Source organism: Pangasianodon hypophthalmus, chromosome 5 (genome assembly GCF_027358585.1).
Source record: "Pangasianodon hypophthalmus isolate fPanHyp1 chromosome 5, fPanHyp1.pri, whole genome shotgun sequence".
Taxonomy (NCBI): Eukaryota; Metazoa; Chordata; class Actinopteri; order Siluriformes; family Pangasiidae; genus Pangasianodon; species Pangasianodon hypophthalmus.
Genome location: NC_069714.1, coordinates 8,665,316 through 8,691,631, shown reverse-complemented (window position 1 = coordinate 8,691,631; position 26,316 = coordinate 8,665,316). Strand labels below are relative to the sequence as shown.

Sequence of the window (26,316 nt, the reverse complement as noted above, 5' to 3'; positions counted from 1 at the left end):
GGGTCCTGAGATCCATCCTGAGCTTGGGGGAATGTCTGTGTGGTTTCTGTGTTCTCCCCATGTCTGTGTGGGTTTCCTCCCGGTTCACCGGTTTCCTCCCACCTCTCACAAACATGCCAGTAGATGGACTGTTTAAGATAAATTGCTCCTAGGTGTGAATGAGTATGTGAATGTGTGTGCATGGTGCCGTGCGACGTACTGGTGTCCCATCCAGAGTGTGTTCCCGGGATAGGCTCTGGATCCACTGCATCCCTGATCAGGATAAGGTAGTTACAGAAAGTGAATGAGTGAGGGTAAATTGGAACTGCCTTAAAATACAATAAGTGGAGAGAGGAAAAGTGAAAAGATATAATAGATGCATGAATGGATGCATGAAACACTACACAACTATGGTTAAATGATACATTTATTTGATGTTTTTTGTGAAATATCTTAAAAAGCAGGGGAATAAGGTAGACTAGGAAATATAGAACATTACTTAAGTCTGCTACTTAGTATGCAGAGATTTTTACTTAGTGTACTGTGCTCATGTAATTTTAAACTGATGTTTACTTTTTAAAAATCCTGTGTTGCTGCTACTGCAAGAAATGAATTACACATTACTTACACAATACATTACTTACATTTTAGTGGTGGTTTTCTACTGCAGGTTTTAATTATCTGTTCTATCCTATTTTACTATTATCTGTTCATATTGAATTTTAGAAAAGATTTGTTATAAAGTTTTGGAAAATATTGAAGATATTCTAAACTTACTGTAGTTATTGCTGTAAGAAATTAGTAGAATGTTACTTAGGCCTACATTTTAATATATTTTTATTAACATTTTACTTCATAAAATAATGTCGATGGATTTGCAGGATTTCTTCAAATATTGATGCCATGAAACAGTATGCGACAATAATAAGTATGCTATAATAAACAATGTTTTTATATGTCATTGAGGATGAATGTAGGCCTACATTTAGGCTTACATACAATTAATGTGTCATATTGTATAATGAAAGTACAATATGTGTCATAAATTACCAAACATGTCATCAAAATGTTTTTCAGTCAGTGTTGACTAAAGGGTGAGCCATGCATCTTTAGAAACTGATATAATGTGAATTACATTTCCTACCTCACCATAGATATGGCAACTGGTTCTTTAAAAAAAAATATATTAAAAAAGGAGGAATTAAATCAGTGAGCTTCACACAGGAGATTCACTCGCAGAAATAAGCTGATTGGATCAGCTGGATTTTGTTGATATTAAAACTTTCATAATATATTAAAATAATGTACACACTGCTTTTATTACTCATAAACTCATTTGCATCATTATCAGGTCTCATAGTGAAACTTTCCAGATGTAAATACGACTCTGCTAAAAAAAATTTTTAAAAAAAGTCTGAAAAGTCTTATTTAGGTAATGACACTTGGTTATTTGGTCTTTCCACAAGCTAAACAGTGAACACATCCCATGCAAATTATCACTGACACTGAGCTCATTACAGTAATAATCACTTCAAAATACAAAACACTCTGATTTAAAGCAATTTTATTTTTCATCCACTGTATGAAAATGTGATGTTATACACAATCTAAACCCTACTCATTTTAACAGGATTCACTGTAAAATGCCAAGTGATGTGTATACATTCAATAGGCAATGTTTGTTAAGAAATCATTCAATATAAATATTACAGCTGTAAGAAAAACTTCAGATCTGAACAGTCCCTGAATCAGAGGTTGATGAACAGACCTTCACACATTACAGCTGAGAGAGAGAGAGAGAGAGAGAGAGAGAGAGGCACTGTCTAACATCCATCAGTCACGCAGGGCAAACTGGGTCAATAAAGGGCATTAATCAAGTTTGTTTTTTCCATTAATGTGTTCTAAAGTAATATAATATCAGTATCAGTTTATTGCCAGTCAGAGGTTTTTGAGTACCTTATATTAAAAGGTTTGGTCTTACTTTTATGTTTTTATTTTAAATTTTATTAATGAATAGCTAATAAGTGAAATGTAAATGTTTGTATTTTATTGGAAACAATCTAGATATAATTGGGAAATTCTCAGATCTTGATCATTCTAATTAGGCACTTGTAGAATACAACAAATACAGTATCAAGCACTAATTTTAGAGTCCCCTTAGGGTCTGTGATCAGCCAGTTAGTAAATAATTACAAAGTACCTTAATTACAAAGAAGAACTCCAGGTTTTCAAAAACTTGACTGTCAGTATGTAGTATTATTCTGGAATAAATATTTAGTACTATTAGTACAACTATGCAACTTGAATCTGAGTTAGCTAAAGTTGAGGATCAAGTTGTTTTGTTAATCAAGGGATGTAGCTTTACTGTCTAGCACCCACTAATGCACCAGCGTGACCTTTAACCTCAGGAACCATGTTTCTTCACTGCAGTGTCTGTGGAAGGCACACACACTGCGCCATCATCCAGGTCTGGAGATGACGCCTCCTCCGCTGTTAACCGCTTCCGACTCTGACGCTTATTAGCTGAAACACAAACACATAATACCTCAGTTACTCTATTACTATCTTCAGAGTTCCTAAACTTTTGACAGCTGTTGCATCTTAGACTCATGTGTGTGTCAATGTTAAAGTCAACACCAAACAATAGTGACTGAAACACACACACACACACACACACATTACAAGTGAGATAGTCTCATTGTTATAGATCAATGACAATAAAGAACCAAGTAAAATATGAACAAAGATTGTATGAAAACAAGAGATGGACACATCTAGATCCATAAATGATCCCAAAACTATGGCTGGCTTGTCCACTTGGCAAAACAGATTCTCCTGGTAAAATAAAAGTAATGGATGATAGAATATAGGTAGTAATCATCAATTTCCCTCTCATCTTGTATTTTTTATATAGAATATATGCATTGTCAACTATAATAAATATTCTAAAATATGAAATTTCAGTAGCTTACCAGAAGAACCTTATTTTTCCATGACTTTAGTAGTATTTCCATGACAGTTTATCAATTTTACATATATTTTTTTTAAACTAGTCTATATATTTCCAGGAAACCTGTTTTATCTAAATAGATCGAACATAACTGCACTGTAGATGTATGCCTATCAAATTCGAGATCAACAGTGTCTGCCCTTGTTCTGCTCCCTGTAGGCCATACTACATCCTGAGTATCATCATGAGTCATTGCCAGGTCACGTGATGTGACTATATACATTAGTTACACAACAGCTTGAAACTTGAGGAGATCCCACCTTGTGCCAGGCTACATGGTGTGAGGACAGGCTGGTCTTTTTGCTCCTCCCCTCGGACAGCGGAGGAGATCTTCCGCACCACGTAGGCACCGGCTGACAGAGCAGATCACACACACACACACACACATTATTACATATAAACACTGATATTGTATAACAGGTAGCAGGAACACCATTGTTAATTTTGGTTAAAACAGCTTACAGTATTAGATCCCGCATTCTTAATAATTTGTGTCCACTCAGGGTATTTTTTTTAATTTATTTTTTATTATTTATTATTTTTAATATAATGTCATTCTATTGTATTAAAAATAAAAAATACACCACAAATATTCTGATTAGACTCCATGTACTGTATCAGTCTAACTATGAAATGCATCTAACTATCTATCTATTTTTAAAGGCTGGTCAATATTTTTAATATATTTATTAAATAATTGATTATTTGATTTAATAATTCTTAATTTAAATAATTATGGAATAAAATAAAAATTAAAAATAAAATGAAATAAATGAGGCTCACCTTTTATCAGAAGTCATACCATTATGGAGACAGATAGATATATACAGATATATATTAAAAAGAGAGAGATATACACTTGTCTCTTGTTTTGACTCTACGTTATGGTCTTTGTTTGCTTCCGTGTTGTCGACACCTTTGTTATGGAACTGAACTGCGTCACGATAGCTTTCCAGACAGCCAATCGCGATAGGGCACGAGCTGCAACACAGCCAATCAGGAGGTTTCTCCTTTAAAACTTCAAAAACATAAGCTGTTTCGCACTTTTATATACGCAGCTGTCTAAAGCTTTGTAATAACTAACTAAATAAATAAGCCACAGAGACTGTCAGATGTAAAGCATGTCGTTTTGTTAATTTACAATTCTTATGTAATAAACATGTTCAATACAGAACGTGTCCACAAGATGGCAGGGTTTGGCAACGCCTCTGAATATCGCTGCGTCATGCCTAGCTTGTTGTCTACAGTATAACCTCCCATGTGTTTCAGTCTGTATTAAGTCTTTCAGAGGCTGTAAGAGAATGAGTTGTTCATAATCAGACTCATCTGATTCCAAGTGCCCATTTGTTCATCTGTCCCGGGAACACTGGGCGTAAGGCGGGAGTACACCCTGGATGGGATGCCAGTCCATCAAAGGGCACCATGCATACATATACATTCACACCTAGTGGCAATTTAGAGTAGCCAAACCGCACCACTGTGCCACCCATGATTCTAGTGTGTACATTATAAATCATTCATCTTCAGTAACCGCTTTATCCTGATCACGGTCATAAAGGATCTGGAGCTTATGCATGGGGAATGGATGCAAGACAAGGACACACCATGGATGGGATGACAGTCAATTGCAGGGCATTACACATATATTCACACACTTAATCACACTTAGGGGCAATTTTCAAAGAACAATCCATGTATCTGAAATGTTAAACTCCACACAGATCCTAACCCACGCTCATGATCGAAGCCACAACCCTGGAGTCCAAAAGCCGCCTTGTGCACATGAACTCTATCCAAATGAGTTCTAACTACCTGAAGCCATGGTGAAGTGGGATAATCCCAACAAAGGCACAAAAAGACACAGATATACACTATAAACATCAGTATGTGTTAACATTTTTAATTTAAATGATATGAAAACAGTACAAAAATATAGCAGACACTCTGTACATTTTCATAAATAATAATAAACCATTGTCAAATGAACACCAAAAACATACCAAGTCCAAGTACACAAACTGTACAGCTGAAGATAATATTTTTTAAAAACTCTGTACAAAACAACACTGAAAGCAAAGCAACTCTCAAACAAATAAAGCTATCAATACTGAGGATATTAACTTAAAGTGCTCACCTTGCATTGCATTTACAAGATGGACAATAATATACTGAATTCACTTATTTCAGCATTTCCTTAAGTTGAAAAGGGGAGTTTTCTGACTGTAAAAACAGTTATTTTTTCTGTATCATTTTTATTTAGCACAACACAGCAACAGGAGAAATGGAAGAGCTGCACATCCTTTAAAGGCAAGGAGTGTGAACTGTAATGTGCTATCACACACACACACACACACACACACACACACACACACATAATCAGGGTCCTCTGTCCTTCAAGCTCATGTCAGGACTATAGAAGAGGACATTGTTATCATCATCGTCCGACTCCGACTCGAGTGCTACTGTGTATCTCACGCTGGCTGGGTGATACTCTCCGATCCTGGTGCTGTCACACAGTCGAGACTGAAGGGCCAGCTGGAACATATTATACACCATGAGCATTAATGTGTGTCAGCATAGATGTACTTGAGTGTGTGTGTGTGTGTTTTTCCTTACTTTGATTCCAGTATTGCTGAGCTGACTCCAGGTGTCCTTGCTAAAAACAAATGCATTTGCCAGGCCGTGCAGAGGAGCACTGAGCACATGTAGGAGCGTGAGGGAGAACACAGGCTCCTCAGGATACACAGCATTATGAAGCCTACAGGCACACAATACATCTATTAAAAATGCAACATCAAGCATATTCTCTGTTATCAATCCATGTGTTTATGCATGCTTACCGATTTAAGAGTGGGAAGATTGAGACCAGCAGATATACTGAGGGATACCATTTCAGAGGTCGGATTTCCTCAACTAGAGACATCTAAACGAAAGAGAGGTGGAGACTGACTCATGCTACGGTCACACTAGCAAGCAGCAAGCCACACGTGTCACTTGTAGTTTATCTCTTGTGGACATTTTGCGACCACTACTGTTGTTACATGCAGATGTGCACTGCGCAGCTTTTTTTAAACTCCAGTGAGAAGTTCTAGTAACCAAAATGTATAACCTATAGTAGTGAAACGCAAACAAATAATGCACTAATCAGTGTGAAAACTGGTTGTTTGATTGACATGTTAAATGCTAGGCTTCATAGATTCTTCATAGATAAATTAGATTCAGATTTGCAAAGCAAGCTATCTTTACTAGCTACATACTCTATCAGAGTATCTAATCTCCGTTACTTTCTTCCAAGCATTACTTTTCCTTATAATATGCATTTAAGACAATATATATGTCGCAGTACATGACAATAAGATGACTCCAGGGTTATGAGTTCATCTTCCAGTAAATGCAAAGTAACTGCAGGTAGAAACATCAGACCACACAAGCCATCGGACTGCTCCAAGGAATCATTCAAGCCAAGTGTTTGGCTTTGTTTGAACTTTAACATGTCATACATAATTTGCACAGAAAATCTTATGTCAAATGTTGCTTGTGGTGCTGTTGCTAAAATCATCGCTGTGTCATGCACGTACATAGCAAATGAATGGTCGTCTGTTGCTTTGTCACTTGTTACTGTGAACATAGGGTCAGTCACTGTTGCAACAACTATATAAATAACCCATGGAAAAACTATGATATTATTTTAGCAATAATAAAACCATGTTATTGTTTTAGACTTACAACACAGACTCACCTTCCTCCTCTCCCTCTCTGGGTTAAAGGTGCCAAACCAGGACTGCATCTATGAATAAAATATAAAATCATTGGTATCATGGGTATCTAAAATAAATTCCAATGTATCTTGTCTAGTTAATAATGAAACAAATTACATCCTCTACAACGAGATCACTTAAATATCAATGTGCATATGGTCATGCATGGGTGTATGTGTTCATGTAGAAATCATGATTCAGCAGAACGTTTTAGAATCTGGTATGCTGCCCTCTGGATGATCAGCCCTTCCCTTGGGCATCAGCGCGACAACAGAAGACGAATAACCCAAGGTGTGTGTGGGTTTGACAACTGTGGCGGGGCTGTATTTCATAGCACTGCGACACCTTGGAATGCTTCGAAGAAGCAACCAAGCTCAAACCAGCTTCATCTCAGCTGTTGCATCATGTCGGTTTCATTTGGTGGTTGTGTGTGGGACTTTGACTGTAACTCACCCTCTTATTGGCCACACAAATGATTCGTACATAACAGCAGATCATGATGAAGATGAGGGTGAAGAGCGGGATGTACCATCTGCATAGAAAAGGAAGTGGATGAAAAGCTATACAAAAGAACCATCAACTAACAGAGAACTATATGACACTCAATAGCTACAAACACTTTAAAAGCTTAAAAAAACCCTCAGACATACCAAAGTGCACACACTCATTAAACAAAAACAAAATTACACACAAAACTGGAATCCCAACAAAGGCTGGGAGCAAAATTGGAGGCAAGCAAAACCAAGCAACCGTCTGGGTATGAGGGATGGTATGCTCTCTCTCCTCTGTCAACCACAGCAACACTAGCCAATCGTGGGTGTCTGTGAGCTCATGTATGGTCACATAGCACTTTCCTCCGAGTGTGTTATGCTGCCCTGTGACACAGCATAAGCAGCAGTTCAAATCACGTCTCAAAGGAAGCACGTGATAGCCTTCACCCTCCGGTTAATAGTTGCCATATGACAGGGGAGAGCTGCCTAGTAAGTGGGAATTACACATAAAATTCAGCCTAATGAGAAAAAATATGGACAGAATCCTACTGACCCTTTTGTGAGTGACCTTTCTGACCTTGCCTTCACAGAACACACTGTGGCAATATTCAAACCTGTAGATTCTGTGTAATATCAGGAAGATCAGACTGTAGCTGACAGAATATGCCACACAGGTATTCATCCAGGCACACATCATCTCATGGATCATAATTTCTGCAACCTTCTGCTGTCTGACCCACCAGCTTATTAAGACCACTGCAGATGACACCACCACTGCATTTTACTAAAACCAGACAGTGTTCATTTGTGGTTGTGCAACGGTGGAACGAGCTGCCCACCTTCGGCCACCTTTAGGCAGCCACACATCAGAATCATGTCAGTTACAATCTTGCTGATTGATACTACCTGTGTGTATGCAGTTCTGGTTTTTATCTGATGGGTATACAAACTTTTAAATGTAATGAAAGTGACAAGCTTTTCAGAGCAAAAAATAGTCACTGGATTAAAAAAAGCTTGTGTGATTCATGGCATCCTGTGAAGTCTGGATTGAGAGAATAAGCTATCTAAACTATAATAAACTATAGTAAAGCTATAGCAGTGGGTCCATTTTTATTATAGCACCATTTTCACAATCAGCTTTCCCTTCATGTCATGCAAAAACAGTGGTTTGTAGTTAGGCAGTGGTAAATGTCAGTCAAATGTCCACTTCCTATGAAAACAGGCCACACTGGTGAAGAAAATGCCCAACCCCTCTAGTGACAGCCAGAAGTCTGGCTTGAAAAACTCGCTGAGCTTACTCAACTCATGTTTGATAAAAGTGTCCAAGTGTTCCTACCTGCCCTATCCCTGAGATAATCACTGACATGCAGTGATAAATGCTACCAAAAGGTTTCTGTTTGACAACCTTTCACCGAGAAAAACAGAAACACAGAAAAGAGAGCAAAGGATTCCTAACACTGCAACCGGTTGAGCTACGTGTCTCCTTCAGCCTAGCAGTGGATGATGTTAAGCCTCGTTAAGCTGACACCAAATGATATTTCCTTGAGGGACAGACACAACCCACGAATACACAAGCACACAACACACTTCTCAATGAGATTCTAAACCAAAACTAGGTGTTACTTACATGCCAAATCTCCAGGCCACATGGTCATCCGTGATCCAGCTAAATCATGGAGGGACAGATAAACAGAGAGATTTTGGGAAAAGGAAATTTTGATGACAGAAAGAAAGAAGATAAAACATGGAAAACAGAATGAGAATGGCTAGAGTATTGCAGCTAGAGTTAAATGGTTCAGACATTTACATATATCCATTTAGTAGATGCTTTTATCTACAACATACAGAATTAGTTGGCAGAATCCAAACCAGGCATATATCTGAGCAGTTAAAGGTTAAGATTTTCGTTCAAGGGCCCAATAGTGGCTCTCTAACAATGGTACCAAACCTGATCTATCACTGCCTCCATTATTAGTAACTCACCACCAGGCTCCAGCTGGACCATAGTACCCTTTCACCAAGGGGAGAATGGACATAAGAAGAGGAACCCCCCATGCTACAATATGGTACAGTCTGAAAGACAACGTTAAATCATTGCAATGTAGATTTAATGTAAAAGTGTAAATGAGTAAAGATGTGTAATCCTGTGCAGATGTCCCTTACATCTCATAATGTTCAGTTCTGAACTCCCTGACCAGGTTCAGGTAAAGATTCAGAGTGATGAGGCATACCCAGACCAGAGCACTCCAGTCTGCAATACACAACCATAACACACTTACTATATACACCCAAAGCAATGCAGTCAGGCATGTCTCAAACACATGTACAAAACAAACACATGGTACATACAGACCTCTGAGGACTGAAAGGTTAACAACAACAGAAAGGATCATTCCTGACCATACACAAAACTCACCAAAATATGTTAACCACCAGGCTTGGAAATCACATAGAGAGCCCTCTGGATGAGACTCTCCCTGTACAGAGAGAAAGGGGGAATATTTAACATAAAACATTTTTGACTCAAAAAAGACCAAGTTAATGTACATAGAGTAAGATTTAGGGAAAGAAGTGTGATAAAAATTATGTGGAATTTTTTGGTTGTTAGTTAATGACTTCTAATTTTGCAATGCACTTCCTTTATTCTAATTATGCCTGTGCTAGCTGCTTAAAGAATAATTTAACTTCATACAGTTATATCACTGCAGAAATGAACAGCAGAGAAGAGAGAAAAATTCCCAGAAATCCCCAAAAATTTAATCACTCTTTTGCTTCTCATTTTGTACTTTCTTTACCTTTCTTACACACACTCACATACACATACATGCTTTCATCCATCAATTAATCTGAGCGACTCACCATGACATATGCAACACTGTCAAAGAATGCTGCTACAGTTAGACTGACAATCATTTTCTGTAAACAGAACAGAACAGAACAGTGAGTGAAGAAGACTGATATTATCTGAAAATGTTTCTTTCATATCACTCTTTCAAAAAGAACTCAGTGTTACAAAAAGTTTTGAAAATCTGCCAGGAATTTTTTTTGTTCAATTTGGCCCACAAAAACATTACACACAACTTTACTAAATTATTGATAAAAGACACCCTCTGTGTGAATAGGTTATTTAAATATATGATTTTTTTTATATACAGACTCCTCCAAAAGAATTGGAAAGGCATGGCCAATTCTGTTGTTTTTGCTATATACTAAAGACATTTTGGTTTGAGATTAAAGGATGATTACCAAAGATCAGAATTTCACCTTTCATTTCCTGTTATTTATATCTAGATGTGTTAAACAACTCAGAACATTGCACTTTTTGTTTGAACCCACCCATTTTTCAAGTGATCAAAAATATTGAATCATTTGACTGACAGGTGGTTCTTGTTGCCCAGGCGTGCCCTGTTAGACTGATTGTTTAAACAGTTAAAAGCTCTGAATATCTACTCTTGGTTTGAGCCCTGAATTTTGCCTGTGAAAACTCCATTTGTTGTTAAAAAGGATAAGCCAACATGAAGACCAGCAAGCTGTCTATGGGAGAAAAGCAAGCCATTTTGAAGCTGAGAAAAGAGGTGAAATCGCAAAGCCATTGCATAAGCACTGAGCACAGCCAATACAACAATCTGGAATGTCCTGAACAATGAAGAAACCATGGGTGTACTAACAACCAGACATCGAACAGGTTGGCCAAGGAAAACAACAGCGCTGTGAAGAAAAACCCAAAAACAACAGTCAGTGACATCAGCAACAACCACCACAGGGCAGGGGTGGAGTTATCACAATCCTCCGTTTGAAGAAAACTTTGAATAAGAAGGCCAGGCTGAAATTATCAAAGAAATACAGAGATGAGCCACAGAAGTTCTGGAACCAAGATTAACCTCTACCAAAGTGATGAAAAGACCAAAGTGTGGAGAAAGAAAGGATCTGCTCATGATCCAAAACATACAAGTCCATCTATCCAGTACGGTGGAGGTAATGTCATGGCTTGGGCTTGCATGGCTGCTTCTGGAACGGGCTCACTAATCTGTGTTGATGATGTAACTCATGATGATAGCAGCAAAATGAATTCAGAAGTCTACAGAAATGTTCTGTCTGCCAATTTACAGGGAAATCTAATTGGGAGGAACTTCATCATGCAGCAAAACAATGACCCAAAGCACACAGCAAATTCAACAAAGGACTTCATCAGCAGAAAAAAGCAGAAGGTTTGAGACTGGTCAAGTCAATCACCAGACCTTCACCCAACTGAACATGCATTTCACCTCCTGAAGGGAAGACTGATGTTATTAAATATTAAGTGTTATTTACTTTCTGACTATCTGTTCCTTTACTTTTGCTCACCTAAAGATTGCTACCTATGGTGCCATGTTCTAAGTTGTTTAACACATCTATATGTAAATATCAGGAAATGAAAGCTGAAATTCTGATCTATCATCTCCTATTCATCTTTTGATCTCAAACCCAGATGTCTTCAGTGTATAGCAAAAACAAAAGAATTGGCCTTGCTGTTCCAACACTTTCGGCAGGGACTGTACTTATTAATCTTCTAGGCTAAACAAATGACTTATCTCAATTTTAAATAATGCATCACTAAATAACAATCATTATTATATAATTATTATTCTGTAGAGTACAGAAACAGGATAGTCCAATTACTAGCCTCAATTTTCAATTACTGTATGTGTACAGGACCCTAAAATAGCCCAAAAAGACATCTGCCAGAGTGAATGCAGATTTAGTAACAGCATTAGATGTCTGGGAGTGTACTGTTGCAATGACACGTGCACACTACCTGAGCCAAGGAGTTGTATCGGCGCAGCAGCCATATCACAAATAACATAAAAATGCTGTGAAGGGAAGAAATTACATTGACAAATGAAACCACAGCTCTCAAGACAAATATACTAAACAAGAAAAACTGAATGTGCTAGCTACCATGCGACCAGAGAAAACGCCCCAGTGGCTCTCTTCACCGTAAGAATCACATCCTGTGAGGAAAACATATAAGAAAAAAAAAACATTTTACATTACATTAAAACTGTCACCACTTGAAGTGGGTTTCCACCTGAAGATTAGAACTCGCTGAGCCTAACCTCTGTCCCGAGAACCAGCCCTTTAGGTTTAAAAAATCACGTCACTGACAACACGGTTTAATTTTTAAGGCAAAAGCTGACCAGTATACCTTCTGTAAAAACAAATCTACCACACCAGAGTAAAACTACAGCAAGGACTTTTGATACAGTTCAATCTGCCAGTATTGTAAATATTTTCCCAAAATACCAGGCAGGCTAGAACTATATAGACGGTAGAATGGTAGAGAACTATGAAATGCATTTAAAGACTCACTCTGGTCCGAATGCATTATTTTATTTTAAAAATAACAGAATTTATTTATTTATTTATTTATTTTTTTACAGTGTAACTACGAGACGTAGTAATACATAAGAGTTGTCTTTTTTATGATTATTTTATTGTACCTGTTTTAACACCTGGCCCACATAAAGAGACACTGTTTTTTGCCTTCATTTTGAGTACTTATTTATCTATTATTTAGTAATTATTTCTGCTCTTTCTATAACCATATTCACTCGTTTCTGGTCAACTTGTAAAACTTAACTGTCCAATGCTTTAACAGCTCTGCACTTGGATAATATTGAATCTGTCTCACCAACATTAAACACACAACAACTCCTGACAGGCTCCACAAGCCATCTTCTCTACCATATCCATATTCAGCTGATTATGGAACAACGATTATGAAATGATGTTGCTATAAAGACGAGTAAACACCAAAGAAATGATGGAATTTTCCCTCTCCCTCTCTCTGGCCACTCAGGCAGCAAAAATGTCGAAAGACAAGTTCATCTACAAGCTCTTGCTGAGGAGTGGCTTCCGCCAGCTGTACAACTATTCTGTACTCATTCTGTACATATTGATGCCTCAGCTGTTGTCTAATCATGTCTGGAGTTAGATCTTGTGTTGATATGCGAGATGGTATTCTGATTTGTTTGTAGCAAACTTTTCCACACGGCAATAAATATTTTATTCCACTCTATACATCTCGATGAATACTTAAATTAAGAAGACAGCCGGTGGGTGGCACCATCAAGGATTTTATTAAACACACTGTAGAGCTAATCGAGTAGTTTTTATTCTTAAATCAGATTGTCTCCCACCACTTAAACACTTGATTGCACCTTGATTAAACTCTTAAACTCTGATTAAAACCATAAACCGGAAGTAATGCTGAGTGTCAGTATCTGCCATGATGAATTTGGCAGTGTAAAAAGTGTTCATCTTGAAATATATCGTTATCAGCACTTTTATCCCTCCCTATTCTTTCTTTTTTCACAGATGATTTAAAATATGCAAAATTAAAAATTTAGAGTTTAAATACAAAATTAAACTTAAACCCTAAGTGAAACTGAAGTTGAGTCTTAGCATTAAAGTTTAGTTAACTGCAAAATTAAAAATTGTGGGAGGGAGAGAGAGAGCGCTTCCGAGCGGTAACAGAGACAGTGATGTCACTTCCGCTCTTTTCAGTGAGTCAGCTCATTTGGCTCGACTCACCATTAAGAGTCGACTCTTTCGGCTCACTGCCATTTTGTTGGTTTGTTTGTTTGTTTGTTTTGATTTAACAAGGTTTGACATATTTTGACCAGTCATTGTGATACTTTGAACTTGCTTCAGGAAATTTTACTCTACCTTCTAATGATCAGAATAAAACTATATTTCATTAACTACAAAACTATATTTCATTATCTACACAACTATATTTCATTACAACTACGTCACATAACACATGTGCATTGACAAATACAGTCCGTGTCCCTGCATGTGTATTATTATCTTCTGTGTCTGTGCTTCGTTACGAAAATTCATTTTCATTTATACTGATAATCACCTCCCATAATAATACCCCTGACATGCACATATATACAGTGTAGAGGATCCTCCCTGTACACACAGCTCACAGTCAAACACACAGTGTTAAAATGTTTTTAAAAAGAGGTTGTTGAACTGAAGAATTGTGGGTAAACCGCACAGCAAAGAGTAACGCCATTACCTGCATCTACAAAAATGGAGAATGTGTGTCAGCTCTAAGCTTCACCTGAAAGAGTCGACTCCTAAACATGTCTGTAACAGACACACATTTACATTCATCTTCTGCTTGGGGTTAATGTCTGACTTCGCTGCATTATGGCTGAAAAGACACTGGCTACGTCCATCACCAACACTGGCAGTAGTGTACTGGATATTTGGCTAGCTGACTGGCCATCTATCCCTCCATCTGTCTATCCCTCCATCTGTCTATCCCTCCATCCCTCCAGGCCCTCATCTCATCCCAGCTGTCTCAGTTACTCACACATCGATAGTCACTCGGATCTGCACTGAAGAAGGTACAGCGGGAGCTGCTGTTCTTATCTGTCTCGACTGAATGTCCATTCTCCACATTTTCCATACTTATTCAGTCTAGCAGCTAGCCGTTTAGCTCTATGTTGATGTCTTCATTCAGGCACATCATCATGTGAGCTCGCGACCAGCCACACTGATGAGTTCCTACGGTGCACGGAGAGGGACAAACAACACGAAACGCTTTAATTCTGTAGCGAAGTCGCCCAGGAACCGATTCCGGCCTGAAATTCCCAAAACATTTGGAAAACATTTGTACAATTTAGTTCAACAGTTACGGAAAGGTCTGATAAGACTGAGCAGGAAGTTTTAGAGCATTATATCCTTTAGTAGCCTCTACTCAGTGGATCCCTCAGGACATTACAGCACAGTTAGATGATTTAGTTACTATTTTAAACTTCTACCAAATCTACACATTTTAACATAAAACAAAGAAGAAATTGGCAATTTGTTGTTGCCTTCTCTTTGTACTTTATTTAAAGTATACATTATTTATTTAAATTATTGTTTAAAATGTAAATATCTCCAATATTATCTACTCATACATACACATGCTTATAACAAACCTATCTATCTATCTTATCTATCTATCTATCTATCTACACTATATGACCAAAGATTTGTGGACACCTGACCATCACACCCATATGTGGTCCTTCCCCAAACTGTTCCTACAAAATTTGAAGCACACAGTTGTATAGAATGTCTTTGTGTGCTGTAGCATTACAATTTCCCTTCACTGGAAGTAAAAGGCCCAAACTTGTTCCAGCATGGCAATGCACATGTGCACAAAGCGAGCTCCATGAACACATGGTTTACCAAGGTTGGTGTGGGAGAACTTGAGAGTCCTGACCTCAACCCCACTGAACATCTTTGGGATGAGCTGGAACACCGACTGTACCCCAAGCCTTCTCGCCTGACATCGGTGCCTGAGCTCACTAATGCTCTTGTAGCTGAATGAGCACAAATCCCCACAGCCACACTCCAAAATGTAGTGGAAAGCCTTCCCAGAAGAGTGGAGCTTATTACAACAGCAAAGGGGGAATAAATGTGGAATGGGATGCTCAACAAGCACATATTGGTGTGATGGTCAGGTGTCCACAAACTTTTGGCCGTATAGTGTCTCTATCTATCTATCTATCTATCTCCATCTCTTTCTCTATCTATCTCTTTTAATCCTGAAAATTTTTTTGTGAAGCAGGAAAATTATCTGATAAAGTATGTTTGAATTATTATGAGTTAAGCCAATAAAGGGCTCTTTCATAATTCAAAATTCTTGGGTTTCTCTCTCTCTCTCTCAGGTTTCTGTAAAGAATACATGAAGACTAAAGAATTATTAGTTTCACCTCAAGGACCCATAAAAACTCTCATTATACTGGGCTTAAGCAGCCTACACAAACTAACACTATTGTTCCCTTTGTTATTCCTATCAGGTTATTCATGTAAATCCATTCGTTTAACAAACAAAAGCCCTGTAAATCTGTTTTAAACATTCTAAAACAAGACCTGTAAGAACTAAAATGCATAAAATAATTAAAGACCAAGCCAACAAGGCTGTGGTCCATATAATGTAACCAAAATCATTTATCTGTAAATACATTTCAATTTGACATTATAAAAGCCTGTTTCATCTGACCAGTCATTTCAGCAGTAGATGAACAAGCTCCCTCCAGACCTGACAGATTAAGCACAGATTCAAAGCAGTATACATTTATTTATAGGTATTTGTGCTCCATATTTTTGTTACCCTTTAAAGCCCATAACATTTAAGAACTGTAGTTAAGTTGTTCTCTCTCTGTAGATTTTCACCAATGTTGGCCAGTGCTGTTTATCTGTAATATTACAGGCCTAGTTTTTTTTTCTTCAGAATTCACCCATCATCTAGTATAGCATCTTTGCTGAGCAGTTTATCTCCTGCAAATGAGCTGAATGAGTAATATATTTATAACTCTATTTTGCATCAGGAAATGTTCTAAATGTTCAAAAATGTAATCTTGTTTATGTCTATGACTGCGGTTGCATGTATATATATATGACTGCAATGCTACAAATTGTAAGAAAATAAGGGAATTGTAAGGGTATTTCAGAAAATCTGGTCCCAGATTATTCTGTAATTCCTATATAGCAGATCTGTATTTACATAGCAGATATATCAGATCTTTGTAGATCTTTGTATTTGTTTCTCTGATTGCTTTGATTGTCCTGCCTCATTCTTGCATATTTTCTTAACCTCATATTTTTTAGATACTCACATCAGTTTACAGGTATGCACGGTATGCATGGACTGTGAGTGTCATCTGAACAGGTAGTTTTGGTGTCCTGAAATGCAAATAATGCATCTAACTTCTAAACTGCTAATTTACTATAGGTAAAGTAGTCATTAAGTAACAGATTACTATATAGAACTGCACACAATGAAGGCAATATGTGTTGTTATCTAAAGTATGTTGTAGTTCCTGTAACATTTAGGATTCAGAGTAAATATTTCATACTTTATCCAGACCTCATCTGTCTATCATTCCATCTCTGGCCACTGACAATCAATGATCACACAAACGAACAGGAATCATGAATTGAACAGATCACGTTTATTTCACTATAAAATAATCTCCAATATAAAAGTAGCAACAAATGTTTTGGACAAATGCACAGGCAACAGTAGCACAGCAACAACAAACATCTCATGGAGCTCTTCATATAACTTGTACTTTTCAGAGCATTCCAGGTCATTGACTGACAGGTAGTTTCAGATCATGTTCCTTTCAGTGAAACTAACTCTGTAGAGGTTAAACTAACAACAACAACAACAACAACAACATTCAAATGTTAAAGCTGAATGGGTGATGTTAGTGAGAGAGAGAGAGAGAGAGAGAGAGAGAGAGAGATTGCATCATAAGACCAGACTAGTCCTCTGCCCACTCTCTGCATTACAGTAATACATGTAATACAACACAGCTCCCAAATACACAGTGTATAGGACAAGGTAGTGTATTATCATTTGAGGAGGAAAGATTTGTGCAAATAGGTGTGGCTTGACACTTGACATCAGCTTTGGTCAAATGCGAAAATTATGTTAGTCCCATGCAAAAGGAAATACTTTCAATGGCGAACAGTTCTCCTCACGAGGGTTTGAGTCTTGGCCCGACTTTGTGTCTCACTGTCCCCATCCAGCTATGCCGATCTCCTGCTTGTAGCGGTCGGTGAGCTCGTTGGCGTGGCTGGTGAGTTTGGTCAGGACACCGTACAGCCCCTTTAGATGGAAACGCAGCAGGCGCTCCAGCTCTGCGTGCTCGCTCATCCCGGGCTCGGCTGCTTTCTCGGCGGGTCTCTGCGGCTCCTCGCCTCGCAGCACGGCTCCCCACTCGATCTCGTTGCGGATGGTTTTCAGCTGTGTGTAGTAGGTGTACATGTCGGCCTCGGCGGCGCGCAGGTAGTCTCCGGCATCGCCGGCGCTCGCGTGCGGCACGTCGCGCAGCAGACTCGGCACCATCACCGTCTCGTCCATGTTGTTAACGGCGCCGATGAAGCGGTTCATGGCCGTGAACAGAGAGTTCTTCTGGCTCTGAAGCTCGGGCACACGCATCATTTTTGATCTCTTTGCGTAGCACAGAAGTTAAATAAATAAATAAATAGGTTGTTTGTGAGTTTATCTCCCTTGAGCTTGGTTTTGTCGAACTGCCCTCCAGACACGCCGCGATGGATTTTTATCCATTTTTGGGAGGATAGGGCGTGACCTCACAAACCTGTTAATCCGGGTTACACCGAGAGAATAACCGGATTCCTGCTGCATTAGAAATCCATCCAGTGTACACATCCACACCAGCATAAACAAGACTTACTGAAACTATAAAACATACTGAAATGTGTTTTGCAATTACTTTAGATGCATCATTAGCCATTTATGCATGCTATACACTGACTTTGTCTTCCTCATACTGGTGTCATAACTGTTAGCCTGGCGTTATAAACAGCGCCATGTTGTTCTCTACAGCAGTAGGCTATTTATTATAGTTATAGTTATAGTTCATTATCTAGGTCATTCTTTGTCCATTTTATACGCCGTTAGCTATATTAAGAACAAATTATTTTGTGTTTTTTTTTTTTAAATAATTAATTTCTTCTTTAAACAAATTAATGAATTGATTACAGGACATTGTTTGATACTATCATAGTCATAATCAGTTATAAATGCGAGATCGAGAAGAATTCATGAATATTAATACAATGACCTGTGGCGCGACCTGTCTAACCTATCAAAACCCATGGTCTCGAGTAAAGGGCGGGACTTAATTCTTTCTCTCCAATCACATTCGAGCATGCGTGAACTTGTGTAACCTTATGACCACTGCGCCATTTCAGCGGATACATAATGAAAGCTTAGGCCAAAATTACTTTATATTACAGTATATACATAATTATTTTGCAAATTGTACAAATAGAGAGCCATAGCCAAAGTATAATGTGTTTGAATACATATGTTTGGATATAAGTGCATGGTGAATAGGTGCACAAGACTTTTCATTCACACTCATATTACACTAAGTTCATTTTTGCAAACGGTAAAAGTTAACATTTTCACATTCATTTATTTTATGCCTCTTCACTGCACATTTTCAGCCACTCCAAATCTTATTTCTGAACATGTGCTGAACAGGTATGTCAGAAAAATGGCCAGTTATTTTGGATACATTTTTGGAAACATGCTTTTGTGGCTCCGTCGATTATATGTGTCACTGTGTGTACATATTCCTCGGAGATGTCCTATCATCAGACTGTTCTAGTAAGTTTTGATTGAATATTTCGGACACTTTGAGACATGCAGTACTACACAGTGGTCACAGCAAGAACCAACCACCCTACCCAACACACACACACACACACACACAATGGCAGAGATTGCTATGAGTGTAAACAGTGTTTAATGAAGATAAGTTCAGGACACTGGTTATAGAGGTTTCAGTCTAAACAGAAGTTAAAGAAACAAAGAAAGAGTGTCTCGGCAAGAACTTTCTGGTATTATGAGAATGTTACATTGGGCAAAAACCTGCTCCACTACTTTACTCCTTTATAGCTCTCTCTGTACCACTCCCTTCCGATCATTTTATCTCGCTCTCTTTCATTCACACACAGAGGTGTAGCTAATAGCTATAGGTCAAGTCCAGCACACCTTTTGTCAAGGTCAAAGCAGGGATGCAAATTCATGAGGGGAGGAAATACCGAGACCCTCCCAACCCCCAAACACATACATACACCTGCATTCATCAGTTCCACACCACACACCCAGTGGTCAGAGCCAGAGCACTCAGATTTATCTAGATTTAATTAAACTAAATTCAATTCAGTTCAATTCAAAGTCATTTTACTGGCATGACTATATTAATATACTGTATTTCCCATGCATTTATGAGTTTATCATATATCAATCAGTCAGCTAATTTGAAATAAGTGTGTTCAAAGTAATTTAATATGCAAACTATAGTTATAACAATATTGCAGTACTTAAAAAATGTAATGTTTTGCTTATTCAGAATAAACAAATGGAGACCAGTCCAGTCTAAATTGAAGTCTTAAAAACATGTATGAACAACTGACAGTGGTGAAAAATGGTGAACAACAGCAGCAGTCAGATACTTTATTAGATAACTAAAATATCTTGGCTTATTGGCTTTTTATACAGTTTATATTGGCTTTTAATATATAATAATGTAATAATTTATGTGAGAATGTAATTTAAAAATATTTATTAATTACATTTCATTAAAGCATAAGCTTTTCTCTAACTTATAATGAGGTAGAGTCCAAGCATTGAGCTGCAGGAATTGTTTTTCAAAAGCCCAGCAGTGGCTCTCTGGCCATTCTGGGGTTTTTACTCACAACCAGTGACATTACGCTATAATCATCAGCAAAATAATTCTGAGAAAATCAGTAGCACTGGGAGTAACTGACTAAAACTAAATTATTATCTGTCACAGAACTGAATACTTGCAGGTTTCAAGGTGACTGTTAACAAAGGGAGGCATCAAAATTTGCAAGATAAATCAAGTAATACAGAATTGACAGGAAATTCAAAAGGGATTGTGGAAAAAAGCAAGTGTAAATGATGTAATATAGTGTGAATGTACTGAAATATTTAAGCATTTCTATGCCCAGGCTCTACTTATTATGATAATTGTGCCTTCTATTGACAAGAGAGTGTATTAATTAACAAGGGGGTTGTGTTTAGTCTGTCATGCACCTGAACTGTTATGTCATAAATAAATTCATAAAATGAATCATTAAAGAACAAATTTTTAAGTATTTTATTTTTGTTTTGATAAAATTTTTGATATAAATTCAAATTCCTGATTAGATTAGAGAACATGAAGAGAGAGAATTCTTGACTTCTTGACTAAAATGTTATTTACATGCTCTGGAGTTCAGTTATATTCTCAAATGTTACAGTTTCAGTTTGGGGATCTGAGGACTGTAGTCAGTCAAGATGCAGACCATCAACCCCTACAAAGAAAGAATTATGCATTAATGCATTAAACATGCACACATATTTGTACACACACACACACACACACACACACACACACAGGTTCATATTACCATAATGGTCCATTTGCGGTTTTCAGCCTCTCTGAATGACAGAGTACGTGGTGAGTAGAAAAGCTCATCATCCACCTCCTCTGATTTTCGTGGAAGACTGTGCATAAATGTCCAGTCTGGAGCAGCTACACTTCCTGTCTGACAGTAAATCAGATCACAGGACAGAATTAATCAATCTATTATCCATGGTTATCAATAAACAAAATTGGAAGCAAATAAAAACAACATTTTTTTTCTGAAAATGAGAGGACGACTATTCTTTTACATTCTGAAAAAGAATGGTGAAAATAGTTGCATAAATCTAAATATTTTACGAAACTTTTTAGGGCCTACAATTTAATTAACATTAGCAAAGGAGATGAATGGAAAATGGCCAACGGGTTACTAAAAATATTTAGTTTTTCCATATGGGCTGGCTAATGCCTGTCCACGCTGAAGTCATTCTTTAATGTTGTACTCTGTGACATGTTGGAGAGTCAGGTGATAGCATTCATTGATGATATTCTCATCCAGTCTGCCACTCACTGAACAGATACAGCTTATTTGCCTGTTTCTAAAACAATTTCTGGAGAACAAGCTATAGGTTAAGTCAGAGGTACAATTTAATTTCTAAGATATGTCATTAGTGTTGAATGGAAGATTCTGCTGTAGGTGAATGATCAGAGTCTTAGATAATTAAATAATTATTTTCCCTAGGGATATAGTCCTTGGACTGGTCCAATCCAATGTGTATTCCCATCTTGTGCCCAGTGTTCCCAGGATAGGCTCTGGATTCACTGACAAGCATAGGGCACCTAATGAAGATGTTATCTCACATCACTCCATTGCTGTATTTCCTCCTCTGGCTTCCTGTAGCTGCCACCATCAGATTTAAAACACTGATGCTTGTGTACAAAGCCAAAAATGGAGCAGCCCCTACCTGAAGGGATTTATTCACAACATCTTGCCTTCTTCATTCAAAAAATACCGAAGCAGATATCCCCCCTCATGTTCTATTATTTGGGCCATTGACAAGGACGTTCAAAAAATTCTGCATAATCTCCCACACACAACTTTGGCTATGGGACATCCGAATATTTCATGCACAATGGAACATTTGTCACAAGTAATGATTAGATTATTCTGACCCAGAATGTAAAACACTATGTCAGTTATAAACAGTATGCAGCCTACTGGACACTAGATGGCAGAGGTGCCATATTTAATGCTCTGAGAGGGGTATCTCTGTGGGGCATTGTTGAGTCCCTACCACAGACATTGTGGACCCCAGTATCAGTTTCAAAGAAACCATCTTGACTGACCATCACCCAGGCTGGAGTTCAGGGCTGTTGGTGGGGTGGGATGATGGGGAGGAATATTGTTACATCAGTACCTCCCAACTCCTGGCCAGGAGTTTTTCATACTGCTGTTCATGCAACACGTTACTAGATGTGTTTGTAGTAACTTCTCTTCACTAACTTCACTAACTTCTCTTTTCATATACATTTACTCATAGATGACTAGTGACGTTGTGATTGACAGGTTAGTAATTGATTTCTTCCAGACAGTAAGTCGGATTATGCTTTTATGGAATCCCGGCCACACATGCCTATGGGACTGTGAGGATTCAAACTCATGATCTCTTATGCTTAATTATTACTAAGTTAATGTGGAGAAAGTGGGACAGTGACCTGTCTAAACCAGTCCAACATTAGTCACCTTTTTTGAATGCAGCACACTACAACTATTACTACTTATGCATACTCTTGCTTTACAAAACAGTGTTGGAAATGACTCATCTACCTGCATGGTGACCTGGTAGCCATGGAAATCTTTCAGCCTCTTATTCTTCTCATCTTCTAGGCCCATGCCAATCCATGTGTCTGTCACCAGCACATTACTACCCTCAGCTGCCTCCAGTGGTTCTGAGAACAACTGCAAATCTGTCCCAAACTACAGAGCATGCACACACACACACACACACACAATTCTTCAGCAATATAAAGTTATCTAACAGCATGAATATTTAATTTTAAGGCAAAAATGCTATTACCAAAACTGTACAATGCTTGCAAAGAGATTGTTTCCAAAATGTGCCAATTTTAATTCAAAATGTTAAGTTATATGAGAATAAAAAAAATAATATTAAATATAATTCTTCCATTGGCATGATATCCAACAATGCAAGTTTCTGTATGTAAGGAGCTGTGAACTCTGTATAACCTTGTATATTCTAGGAATACACAAGGTCCTGCACTACCTCCAGGGGTTGTAAGATTCCCCTGAATACATACCAAAACTTTCAACAGTCACACAGTGGTGTGTGATGCAATATTTGTAATAAACCCTGTTGGAAGCACATGCACAAGAAGGTATCCATGGGATTCTCACTGATCGTGGTGGTTAGAAGGAAAATGGATCTGTGAAATGGAACTGTGCTTTTCTTTTTTGTAGAAACAAAGATTTACAAGAATTCAATTTACATTCTGTATCATACCTGTTTAGAGAGACGCAGTGCCTCCTGAGTGATATTAGCACCTGGCTCATAACCCTGAGTAGGAGACAGCATAGGTTAGATTAACTTTAATTACTTTATATTGCACGTATAAGTGCTGAAAATTGCAGCCCACAACATTTTGATGGACCAGTTTGTTGAGGTTGGAGGCCAAAGTGTCATAAAGAGAGTCAGAGCGAGCGAGTGCATATTTGGAGACATCAAGATCTACTGTTGTCTGTGTGTGTCTGAGCGAGTGGGTATTGGTTTTCCAGAAAGCTTGTTCTTCAGTTTTTCACTGGTTCAATCTGTTGATTCATGGCTAACCTTTGGAGTGGCTATTCTCAGATTGACACCCAATTTGGCCAATGACATCATGAGGGAGTGGAGGACATTGGTACCATCACCTATCCAAGACACTGTCAGGCCCTTCAAAGAACCATAATGCTCCTACAAAAGAAGACAGAGCGAAGGATAAGGAGACCATCAATGCCAGGTGAAAATGTGTGTGTGTGTGTGTGTGTGTGTTAGTGTGTGTACCTGCAGTGTGAGCAGATCAGCTAGTATCTGTATAGGATGGTAAAGATCAGAGAGGCCGTTGATAATTGGTATAGAGGCTTCCTTATCCAACTGCTCCAAAGTAGAGTGACTGTACACCCGGGCTAACACAATATCAGTCAGACTTGAGAGCACTCTGCAACACACACACACACACACACACCTGATTTTTACTACAGTGTGTATAAAGATGAACAATGGATAAGATCATATTGCCCACATTGCCCCTTAAGTGTCTTATTTAATGCTGAGGTACTTGTATGTATATGTTACCAATATACCATAAATACGGATACATTTGTGTTCAAACCTGGCTGTGTCTTTTGTGCTCTCATTTACACCCAGGTGAATATCCTTAGAGGTGAGGAAACATGGATGACCACCCAGCAGAGCGAAACCTGAACATGCATACACACATGCATACGTGCAAACATAGTCAGAAGAACATGTAGACACAGAAAATGTCAATGTGGTAATTTATAATAAATGATGCAAGTCAAAAGCCCCCATAAATCCATCTTAGTCTTTCTTTCTGTCCTTTTCTTTCAATATTACAACCAATAAAGGCAGATAATTACAAAATGACAAGATGAACATCATTACAAACCAGGACCCAGTGCTTCCATATCTGATCCGAGCCATATCATGTTTGAGTTCAAGCAGGTTTAGCGAACTCCACTACTCAAAAAGCCAAGGCTCAGAATATCACAAGCAGAGAACTGCAGAGAATTCTCCCTTCTCCATTTCTCGATTTCTTTCCAAAAAGGAGCCCAAGTGGTATCAGTTTTACCTTCTGGGGTACTGGCCTTATACAAATGATGAGAATATACGAAGCACAGGTGAGCGAACTCATACATACAGACACACAGACACACACATACACACACACACACGCCTTCTCTCTTCTGCACCTGTTTCTGTAGACATGCGGGTCCTAGTGCTCCTCTTCTCGAATATCATAGCGATAGATTTGCCTTGAAGAAGAGGGGGCATCTGAAAATATGAATAGAAACTATTAAAATAATTAATAGTACAAAACAAATCTAGCATTATTTTCAATGCAGGATGCTTGTTAATCTCAGATTCGATGTTTAGGTTATCCACATGGACTTATTGTGTGGTTCTCATACTTTGTGTGGATCCCTTTAATGGTAAAAAAAAATTTTAAAAAATACAGACCCCTGTGATTTATTGTAGGAACATAATCCAACTATTCAGATATATATATAGATAGAGGTGCAGTATTTAAATGTGTTAAATAATACTTGTCTATTATTTATTTATGCCAAGGATTTTTTAATTTCTGAAATTTCCACTCACAGAACACATTTTAATTAAAACTGTCATTAGATTGAAGTTGTCATAATTTATAGACCTACTTGTTCTTGGATTACTAATAACTATTAGAATTTACAAAATGCTGGGTTGTGACTTCCACCATTGGAACAAAATTTTAAAAGTTGTGGACCCTTTGCTATGCTTCACAGACTCCTGGTGGTCCCTGGATACTAGTCACTTTGAGAACTAAAGGGACTAAATGACAGGCACATCTGGACTTTTGTAATCATAAATAAAATTAATTTAAGTCGTGGCACCTGTCTATCATGCTTGAATCGATGCTTCAGGTCTGCAGACACCCACAGGATGTGCTTGATCTCATCTGGGTTGAAGTCTTTCAGTGTTAGAAGACTGCGTCCCTTCAGGTTCACAGATCCTAGACATGTCCTCCCCACCCTAGTGTCAAAAACACATTGTTAATTACAGCTTACTGTATGATGCTAATAAAGTTGTCTGTTCCCCTTGATTGAGCAGAGGCTATATAGCAGAGGTTACAACACAAAGGGTCTACAAAGGGTTTACCAGGCATCTCTGAAGTAAATAAAAAAATACACCAGTCTTGACATTTTTATGAACACTTACCCAAAATTCCTCGTCTGTTTATACTGAATAGTTTTAAGATTGTGGAGAAAGGAGTTCCTTAGAGCAAGCATAGTGCTAGGAATTTATTTTGTGTGGTACAGAGTGAAATAGACACTAAAC

The 26,316-nt window shown here is 38.0% G+C and overlaps 3 protein-coding genes across 3 annotated transcripts; all 3 read right to left on the bottom strand.

Moving 5' to 3' along the window:
• Window positions 1–1,526: 1,526 nt before the first annotated feature.
• On the bottom strand, window positions 1,527–14,823 carry si:dkey-100n23.5 (cyclic AMP receptor-like protein A). Its single transcript, XM_026913232.3, has 15 exons — window positions 14,608–14,823; window positions 12,177–12,229; window positions 12,034–12,088; window positions 10,098–10,154; window positions 9,655–9,715; window positions 9,402–9,489; window positions 9,222–9,311; window positions 8,866–8,904; window positions 7,201–7,279; window positions 6,729–6,776; window positions 5,830–5,912; window positions 5,606–5,747; window positions 3,773–5,524; window positions 3,250–3,342; window positions 1,527–2,502 (listed from the first exon to the last, which is right to left on the bottom strand). The coding sequence occupies exons 1-13, from the start codon at window positions 14,701–14,703 to the stop codon at window positions 5,366–5,368; spliced, it is 1,050 nt and encodes a 349-aa protein (XP_026769033.1). The 5' UTR covers window positions 14,704–14,823; the 3' UTR covers window positions 1,527–2,502; window positions 3,250–3,342; window positions 3,773–5,365.
• Window positions 14,824–17,223: 2,400 nt separating this feature from the next.
• mid1ip1a (MID1 interacting protein 1a) lies at window positions 17,224–18,407 on the bottom strand. The gene has a single exon (XM_026912746.3). The coding sequence runs from the start codon at window positions 18,238–18,240 to the stop codon at window positions 17,809–17,811; it is 432 nt and encodes a 143-aa protein (XP_026768547.1). The 5' UTR covers window positions 18,241–18,407; the 3' UTR covers window positions 17,224–17,808.
• A 2,573-nt stretch (window positions 18,408–20,980) lies between these two features.
• On the bottom strand, window positions 20,981–26,316 carry LOC113526175 (ornithine transcarbamylase, mitochondrial-like). The gene is made up of 10 exons (XM_026913002.3): window positions 26,197–26,316; window positions 25,872–26,010; window positions 25,188–25,269; window positions 24,587–24,674; window positions 24,259–24,412; window positions 24,046–24,168; window positions 23,722–23,775; window positions 23,028–23,177; window positions 21,246–21,383; window positions 20,981–21,149 (listed from the first exon to the last, which is right to left on the bottom strand). Exons 1-10 carry the CDS (start codon window positions 26,265–26,267, stop codon window positions 21,090–21,092), a joined length of 1,059 nt encoding a protein of 352 aa, XP_026768803.2. The 5' UTR covers window positions 26,268–26,316; the 3' UTR covers window positions 20,981–21,089.

Excerpts from the sequence above, each read along its gene's own strand:
- si:dkey-100n23.5 (XM_026913232.3), bottom strand. The coding sequence starts at position 14,703 with ATGGAAAATGTGGAGAATGGACATTCAGTCGAGACAGATAAGAACAGC. Across the intron at positions 12,230-14,607 it reads ATCCGAGTGACTATCGATGT|GATGTGATTCTTACGGTGAA; the intron begins GTGAGTAACTGA and ends TTTTCCTCACAG. Across the intron at positions 9,312-9,401 it reads AGAACTGAACATTATGAGAT|ACTGTACCATATTGTAGCAT; the intron begins GTAAGGGACATC and ends GTTGTCTTTCAG.
- mid1ip1a (XM_026912746.3), bottom strand. The coding sequence starts at position 18,240 with ATGATGCGTGTGCCCGAGCTTCAGAGCCAGAAGAACTCTCTGTTCACG.
- LOC113526175 (XM_026913002.3), bottom strand. The coding sequence starts at position 26,267 with ATGCTTGCTCTAAGGAACTCCTTTCTCCACAATCTTAAAACTATTCAG. Across the intron at positions 23,178-23,721 it reads CACTGCGTCTCTCTAAACAG|TTTGGGACAGATTTGCAGTT; the intron begins GTATGATACAGA and ends CATGCTCTGTAG. Across the intron at positions 21,150-21,245 it reads ACCGCAAATGGACCATTATG|GGGTTGATGGTCTGCATCTT; the intron begins GTAATATGAACC and ends CTTTCTTTGTAG.